This window comes from Panicum virgatum, chromosome 3N (genome assembly GCF_016808335.1).
Source record: "Panicum virgatum strain AP13 chromosome 3N, P.virgatum_v5, whole genome shotgun sequence".
NCBI lineage: Eukaryota > Viridiplantae > Streptophyta > Magnoliopsida > Poales > Poaceae > Panicum > Panicum virgatum.
In genome coordinates this window covers 34,149,261-34,158,160 of record NC_053147.1, presented here as the reverse complement: position 1 = coordinate 34,158,160, position 8,900 = coordinate 34,149,261, and the positions used below count along the sequence as shown (strand labels likewise).

The following is an 8,900-nucleotide window of genomic DNA, read 5'->3' as shown; positions in this document are numbered from 1 at the left end:
CACCCTCGAGCCGGTAACTGGGTGCATTATTAGTGTGTAAATTGTAATTAGCGGCAAGGGATTGCACAACCAGCGATACTCGAAGAGTTGCCGCCCTTTAGATGTTATTGCATTACCAAATTTAATTACATCTAAATTTAGGCATCAAAAAATTATCCAAAAATATAAATGAATAGAGCATGTAAACTACTATCATGCAAAGTTTATGGTTAAATAAAAATTTATGCAAGAAGAAACAAAAATAAGAAACTTGCACCTTAATAATTGTGGATTGCGGATCATCCATGAACAATTGAACCCGCAACCATTCAAGTGCCAGTTTCTATTTTGTTTTCCTTGTACAATTTTTGACTTTGCATGATGAAATTTCCTGTGCCTTCGAAGAACCATTTCCAGCGTAGGAAACTTGTACATACAAAATCACATGTATAAATATGAGATAAGACACCTGATCTAACTTAACTCCCCGTGACTTGCGTTGACATAAGTTGTAAATAGTATGAAAAAAGTATTGTAATATAACACAAATAAAAATAGATGATGCATCTTATACAAATTTAACGCAGTCCATAACGATCCATGCAGCGAAATACTTGCAAACTCACATACCAAACGTTGGCGACTGATACCAATGGACTTCAAGTTTTCAACAAAATCAAGCCCAGACTAGACCAAATCCAAACGCCAACCTTGAACTCTGAACGGTAACCTTTTAAAACAATGGAGGCTACCCAGACAGGAGAGCGCTTTAGAAGAAGACTCGATGACTCTGCTCCGACTCACCCCAAAGGATAGCAGCATATTTCATGGGTACCAAGTACCAAACTTCCACTTGCGAGGACAGATAAACTGACTCACCACCAGGCAATCTTCTCTGCAGTGCCAACTACTCAGATGCGGTAGCCTCGGATTTGGTTACTGCTTCCCCCTTCACACCTTCCTCAGATTTGCTCTCACTCACGGTGAGCTTCTCCAGCAATCCTGCTGTGGATGAACCATCTTCATTTACCTTGCCTTCATCCTTTGCAAGAGACTCAGCAATCTCATCAACTAAGTCCTTGAACTTCTTGCAGTCTATAATGAGATCAAAGGGACATTGATGTCAGCATAACTTCATGAAATTCAGTAAGATCCTATAAGTGCCAATGACTATAAATTTGGCAACGAACAGAAGAGGAAAAGAAAAAGGAGCACTCGACTAACAGACACCATAACATGACTGGCGGGACATAGAACACAGAACTGCGCATCTTTCTAAATAAACTTATCCAAGGGGGTAAAACACTACATAGTCTAAACATGAGATCACAATCCAGGTAATATGCTGCGCTAATGTATTGCAGTAAAAATGTTACACCTGTACCAAGATTCAACTACACCAATTAACAGTGAAATTAAAGCAGTGAAGTGGTTGCAACTAGAGGAGAAACACACAACAAAAGACAGAAGTATACCATAGGCAACGCCATAGCACTAAAAATGACAGAAAACATCACTAACATAATATTACACTGTAATTAATAAATACTTAGCCAGTTAGGAGGTTAACAACAAATATTTGGCTAGTTTGCACTAACAGAACTACCACCAAACTGGGGCCAACACAAAGCATACATGAGAACATATTTAATAATAAGGAGAATGCTGATAAAACAAAGTTAATACCCGTGACTGCCAGTAGGAACTCATTTGGACTCGGGACGCACAAAAAGAAGACATTGAACAATTTGTAAAAACCATTCTCTTCAAATCTAGAGCAGCAATCAAACAAATACTATATTGCCAAAACAGAAATATAGAATGAGTTTGTGAGCCGTCCTCAAGAACTGCAACTGGCAAGTGCCAACCAACTACACTACAGGTTGGCAACAGGTGGCTATACTACCAGACCCTGATATATGTACTTCTAGAATTCTGCAAATCAAGTAAGAACTACATATATACTCATACGCAAGCGCCAACCTACTACACTATAGGTTGTCAACAGGTGGCTATAGCTATACTACCAGACCCTGATATATGTACTTCTGGAATTCTGCAAATCAAGTAATAATTACATATATGCTCGTCCACAACAGTCAAGGTATTTCTCGTGTGGACCGCTCATGAATTCACAATGTTATAAGACAAAAGAAAAAAAATAAAAAGCTATATGGAGGGTACAGTGTGGTAGGAGCCAAGGCTTGTTAAAACTTTGGATGTTTTAGGGTAAAATTTGATCACGTAAATTCGACATGAAGACAAATAACTGGTAAAAAGGTACTATGCAAATATGGCGTTATGGTGGGTAAACTAAGCAAATGATAAATTAATTGTAATCAATTGATCATACCACATGGCACACCTCTGGTGATATGACATGATCAAGTCCCTTTTCGACCGACGACACATTAAGTCCCATGACAGGATAGTGGTACAGTGTAAATACTAAAGCGGTGCAACTAACAAACCATGAAATTAGTGGATTCTCATGTTAAAAGAAAAAATCAATGTCCAGTGCCCATCCAATCACCCTGCCTTGTAGCAAATATAAGTAATTTGGTCTTGTGTGAGATTTTAGTATTTACACATGCTACAGCACAAGAACAAATCAACTTATTTATGCCGAGGCTTGGAAATTAAGCAAATCCTCATTTTCCAAAAATAATTAGTTTTGCAAAACCAAACAATGGATAAAATAAGAAATCATAAAAGATGAAAATTTAGTACACAAAATTGCTTCTTAAGCATCAATTGATAGAACAGCTTGAATTAGTTTGGTCACTTTGCAATAACTGGCAAGGGGAAGGCATACTTGCAAGCATCCTATTATCATCTTAAGTGCAGGACAACCTCACAGCCCATACGATCAGATTAAGTTTTAGAACAACGAGACTTGAAAGCTCTATAATGTCAAACATACAGTTGGGACAAGATACCGATCGAACTAGGAGGTAGAAGAACTCACTCTCTACAGAGCCAAACCGGATAGCGAACATCTCCTCCTTAAGCTCACCATCAGCAAAATCCGCGGCGTGCCAGACGCACGACTTGTCACTGCCGGCGTGCTCTTGCATCTTCATGGTGGAGACCACTGCAAACACAACACGTGGCATCAGGATCGCAACTCTTTGGGATCAAAGAACAGCACCAATCAAATCCCGATGGCGAATTTCAAATAGAGAGAAGGGGGATACAAAGGTGGTTGGCGTAGATCTTGAGCGTCTTGGCCTGGCGCATGAGGAGGCAGACCTTGCCGGTCTCCTTATGCTTTAAGAGCTTTACAGTGCCCGTGCCCCGCTCCTTCCACTGATTGTCGTCCTTGTCGAACCTGTAGAGCTTTGCCTTCCTGCGAAACCCAACCAACTCAAATCAGGACCGAATCGAGCCGAGGCGAGGGCAATCGCGCGCATAAAGGACCATAGGAGGGGAAAGTGGGGCATCTGACATGTCGAGGAGTACATCCTCGTCCTCCTCGCCGGTGGTGACTGTGACACCTCAGGTGTCAATACACTTAAATACAGATCACTGTACCCAATTAAAAATTAAAGGAAAAATGTGGGAAATTAATTCAAAGGGGAGAGGTCAAATAAAAGTCAAAGTATACAAAAGAAATTAAAGGAGAAAGAAAAAGGAGTGAAAAGCTACTCAGATTTCCATTAAAAAATGTGCACAAAAATTTAGTTGGCTCATGAGAGGTACTTCAATTGACATGTGCTCAATTGAACTTCAGCAAAAAACCAACCAAAAACTGAATAAAACCAAAGCCCTTTGTGCAAGTTTGAAAATTTACAAATAATTCAAAATGTGAGTTTTAAATGAAAATTTGCATAACACAAAAGTTGTAGATCTTGAAAAGTTATGCAAGTTTGGTATTCGACACTTTTTCGTTTGAGCCCTCTAAGTAGGGATATTTTTGGTTTACCGAGAGGTCCCTGAACTTTTAGAAATCGCAGATAGGCCCTCACCTCCATCTCTTCCCTCTCGGCTGCTCTGTTTCGCCCGCCGCCCACCGTACGCCGCCAGTGGACCTCGTCCACGGCGCGTCCGCGGCCAAGTGGACCCAGGGGAGCTCTCCAACGCCACCTGGCCTGCCCCTTGGCACCTCCCCACGCTAACACGCGTCCTCGGCGCACTCCCGAGCCGCCACGCCGCCCCGCCATGCAGCTCGCCTCCTGCTCGCTCCGCCCGCTCGCCGTCGAGTCGCCCCGGACCAAATCGACCTCCCCCAGACGCCAATAGCCTCACCCAGGTGCTCTCCGGCCTATAAAGAGGACCCAAGGCCCGCAGTCGCGCGACCCCCTTTCTCCTTCCCCTTCCTCCACCGTCCGCCATGACCGGCGAGATCTAGCTTGCGCGGACCGGCCAACCCAGAGGGAGACCGTGCACGAGAGCTACCCCAGGAGCTTCCTCATGCTCTCGCGGCGCTCGTGCATGTGATGTTCCTCTACCCCGAGCCCTCCTTCGCCTACAACGCCGACAACCCGAACTTCACCTCCGCCATTGACGCCGACGAGTTTGTTTCCAGTCACCGTGCACTCGAACGCCGACCTGGGTAGGTGTTCCTCGACCTCCTCTCTCTCACGCGCCTCCCCGTTGCAGCCCCGGTAAGCCCTGCCTAGCAGAACACCACCGGCAAGATGCAACGGCGGAGAAGGCCGGCGAAAGACCCGGTTGTAATTTATTTTTTTCGCTCAAGGGTGTGTTTGCAAGATTTCCAGTGTTTGTTAGTGAAATTCTAAAATGCTAAACAAATCACAGAAAAATCATAAAAATGCAAACTCAACTGATCTGGAATTCTTGTAACAAGATCTACATGTTTTGTAACAGTGAAGTCAGCAGAAACTCTACCAAATTTAATCTAGGAAAAAGAATAAGAAAATCAACCCATGCATGTTCAGGAAGTTCCACACAACAAACGACCTTGATTTTTGAATATGTTATCACTGATGGAATATTAAGCTCACAGTAAAAAGATGGCACCCAACCAAAATAGTTATCATGTTGGAACAATCAAGATTCTCTAATCTATTGTTGAATTTCAGGATTTAATACTGGAAAACATGTACCTAAACTTGCTCTGGAATTTCTGCTGCATGCATGTGTAACTGAAACCTTGTTAATCCATAAATTTCAGATTTATTAGAGTTCATTTGCTATATACCATGTGTAATGCTTGTTTAATCAACTTAATTCATCATATATAGTTTTTATGCTCAGAAAAATCTATATTTATTTCTGAAGTCTCACTTTAGTTCTATGATCCTGCCTGAAAATTTTGAGCTACACTTACTGAGTTTTCCTTTAGTTAAAAATAATGCTTAGCATCTTAGGGTTAGATTTACCATTTTTGTTCTAAGTAATCTAAGACGTATCTGATCAAGATTTTAGGACATGTTCTTAGTTAGAGTTTATGCTCGCTATAATAAAAAGTTCACTTGCAATACTGATCAAATGAACCTTGAAAAATTTATGCTAAGTCATGATAAGTTAAATGTATAACTAATTTATCTAGTTTATATGAAGCTTGATAATTTTTATGGAGTTTGATTAGCTCATGACTAGGCTCTGGTAAAAATTTGAGAACCATATCCATAGTATAACTCTCTGTAGAATTAATCTTATTTAAAAGCTTGCTAAATTTTTTCATTTTGTCACCTCTGATGTATAAGTATATAAAATCTGGAAAAATTACAGTACTAAGTAGATGCTAGGTAGATGCTCCCGTAAAATTTGTAGCACCAGAACCCATGTCAAACGTTCTGTGCAAAAAGGTGAAGCAACTAGAGTAATCTACTTACATGATTGTTATGGTTAATTGCTTTATGTTTAGATGCTGAAAACTATACCATAGATGCTAGAGTATATGATCTGTGCTACTTTAATTTTTCTTCACTAGCTCCTGAGTAGATTTGTTGTTATGAAATAGTGAAAGCATGCTATGTTTTAATGATAAAATGAAAACCAAACCCCACACTCATTCATGAAGAAACATAGTTGTGTTTACTACTCCATAAATGACTGCCTATGAAATGAAATGTTGAGATCATCACTGAATTAACTTTTTGTTGAACTACAATTTTATCGTGAAGGAAAGAAATCGTTATCCATGAGTAACTCATAATCTTGCATTGCATATAGAAGCGGTTAATCTTGCTAACAGAGAATACGAGCTGGTGCCCCGCGGACTCTCGTGTTGACCAGGAAGTTAATTTGAACTGTGCTAGCATAGCTCAAGACCTGGGCCAAGCCTCAGAGGTTTTTCTACCTGATAGTGCCCAAGAAGGCAAGCCCCGGTGCATAATCCCACTATTTTCTGAGTTATTATTCATCTAGCTATTTATAATGTGTTGTAATAAGTTTATTTCTGCATTTAAGTTTTCTAGGCGTTGATCGAAAACCTTAGATGCATGATCCCTAGGTACCTATGTTTGATACCCGGATCTTTTTATCGACTAGATGCCATGCTAATTAGGTACGGTAGAAGTCGAGGGGTTTCCTGCCTCTCGCGAGCAAATAGGAATTTTACTGACTTTAATTCCTGCTGAAATATAAGGACAACGGGCGGGGTTGTGTAGTTGTGATACCCCGCTGGTGTAGTAAAAAATGGTTAAGGTCGCGGTGTGTGGCTCATTTCGTTAAGCGTTTGAAAGTACTAGCCACATGCCGAGAAATATGGTAATCGGTAAGCTTAAGTACCTGATTGGACCGGCGAGTGGAACGACCTTTGCACCCTCTTGGTAGAAGTAGGGTTTATATTTTTTTGTCGCGACGTACGGGTGCAGAGTGGTCGGACTCTGTAGTCGGGGAGGGTGCCCCGGATCCACGGACTGGAAAGAAAGGGGAAAAGTTGCGTGGGCGAAAGCGGCGTCGATCCCCATGTGTGTGTGTTAGGTTCCCCTGGCCAGGTTGAAATTCGATTCAGAATCGTCCGCCTCTCACGGCATGAGATTGCTTAATGTTTTCGGTCACACAGAGTAACAAGTGGAACAAATGTTGATAATACTGCTGTATGATTAAATGTATGCTCTACCATGTTTGAGTAGAGTTAGTTGCAAACATAGACTGGTTAACCCCCACTAGAAAATGGCTAAGTAAAACCTGAAAGTAAGGATCGACCCTTAGTGGCGTTTTTGGCAAAACAAACCCCACCAACCAAAAAGCCTTGCATGTCTAGTTATCGGACTATGTTATATCCGTTGACGGGTAAGTCTTGCTGAGTATTAGTATACTCAGCCTTGCTTGTGGCACTGTTTTTCAGGTACTAACTTCGAAGATCTATTTGCGAGTCTTACTTGGCCGTGTACCTTGCCTCCGGGCCGGTCTGTTGAGTGGGACGGCCCTTCAGCTGGTGCTGACCACCCTCCCGCTGAGTGACGCTTTTCGTATGGGCTTTATCGATGCGTCACACTTTTCGCTAGTAGTCGTTTACTCCTTCCGCTACAATAATAAGACATGAATAATTTGTGTAGTTCCGACTTCTGTAGTACTTTGCTACTCTGAACATAGTTTGTAATAAATTTTCTTTCCGCTGCAAACTCTGAGATGTATGAGATGATCTGTGTTGTAATCTCTGGGCTCACCTTCGTGTGAGTGTTGTCTGCTGATCCTGGAATAGTGTGACTTTTATCGAGGCTTCACTCGAGGAACTACCGGTGAGTGCCAATTTGGGTCAGAGTTGCTTAGCAACAAAGATCAGTGCACCCGGGCCCAGTAGTTTTGGGTGGTTCCGCCACAGTGACGGTGATCTCCACGAGCCGAACGATGGGGGCCACCTGGGCGCCCGTGTCCTCCTCCTCGGCCACCTTGGGGCGCACGGCGACGAGCTCCTTGTCTGCCATGGGTTGGTTGATCGTGACGCTTCTCGACTCTGTTGACAGCCAAATTTGGCATCTGCTGAGGTCGACCGGTCTGACTAGTCGGGCCGACCGGTCAGACCGGTCTGGTCTGTACAGTCCAAGTAGAATTAGGGTTTTTGTAAAGAGTCCTCGTGTAATCCTACTCAGTGAAGGGATACGTCTTCCCCGGCCTATAAATATAAAGACTAAGGCCGACTAAGGTTATTCCCAATCGAATCAATACAAAAATAGCATTACTTTTATCTCTCAAACCCTAGTCTTTTCCAACCCTAGATTGCTTTCTTCCTTCGTCTCGACGGCATTTGAAGACGTTCTGAGTGGCCTACCGACCTCAGAGCAACCCTACGATCACAAGCTCCGACGGGGTCCCTCCCGAGCTCGCTGTTCTAGGTCTTCGCGAGTTCCCTGCCTGCACCGGTCAGACCGGTCGGCGAAACCGGTCAGACCGGTCCGCCCAGGGTTTTCACTGTGTTGATCGTTTTGACGATCGTCGCGCGTTCTAGCGCATTCAAGTGTGTTTGGCGCAATTCTGTGTCAACAGACTCGATTCGAAGAGGACGCGACGGCGGGAGGGAGACGAGAAGATGTCTCCAGAAGCTTTGGGTAGAGGGCTAGCTGCGCTCGCGTGCTAGGGTTTTGTGAACGAAGGCCAAAGGGGAGGCACGCCAGCAGAGGGTGGGGCCACTGGCAGAAAGATTGGGATTTCTTTTGGATGGCTGCGTGCGGAGAACGCGGGTTGGAAAACAGCAACCATTTATTGCAGGTACTTCTTCTTAAGAGCAGGTATAATGGCCGGCTGGGAGCGAGCAACATCCGATGTGGGAGGAGGAGAGAGAAGGCAGCGGGCGGCTCGCAAAACGCCGGCCTCAGCGGGCGGAGACGCGCTGCACGGGCGGTGATTGGTTGAGCAGCGTTGCAGCAGCGGGGCCCGCCATTGTGCCAATGTGCTCCCAGCCGGCTGCCGGCTGGGACTATTAGCCATGCTCTAACCAGTCTTAATGAGAATTTCGTGAAAAAATTTATTCCATTAAATATTATCAATTTTACTGATATGATAAGAAG

The 8,900-nt window shown here is 43.5% G+C and overlaps 1 protein-coding gene across 1 annotated transcript; it reads right to left on the bottom strand.

The window, feature by feature from the left end:
- Nucleotides 1-491: 491 nt before the first annotated feature.
- LOC120665794 (ran-binding protein 1 homolog a-like) lies at nucleotides 492-7,844 on the bottom strand. Its single transcript, XM_039945472.1, has 5 exons — nucleotides 7,722-7,844; nucleotides 3,428-3,468; nucleotides 3,177-3,310; nucleotides 2,948-3,073; nucleotides 492-1,074 (listed from the first exon to the last, which is right to left on the bottom strand). The coding sequence occupies exons 1-5, from the start codon at nucleotides 7,818-7,820 to the stop codon at nucleotides 887-889; spliced, it is 588 nt and encodes a 195-aa protein (XP_039801406.1). The 5' UTR covers nucleotides 7,821-7,844; the 3' UTR covers nucleotides 492-886.
- Between the last annotated feature and the right edge of the window lie 1,056 nt (nucleotides 7,845-8,900).

What these genes read in the sequence shown, in the direction of transcription:
- LOC120665794 (XM_039945472.1), bottom strand. Translation starts at nt 7,820, where the DNA reads ATGGCAGACAAGGAGCTCGTCGCCGTGCGCCCCAAGGTGGCCGAGGAG. An exon ending in TTCGGCTCGTGGAGATCACC is followed by an intron (nt 3,469 to 7,721) that starts GTCACTGTGGCG and finishes TGAGGTGTCACA; the next exon opens with GTCACCACCGGCGAGGAGGA. An exon ending in GAGGATGTACTCCTCGACAT is followed by an intron (nt 3,311 to 3,427) that starts GTCAGATGCCCC and finishes AAAGCTCTACAG; the next exon opens with GTTCGACAAGGACGACAATC.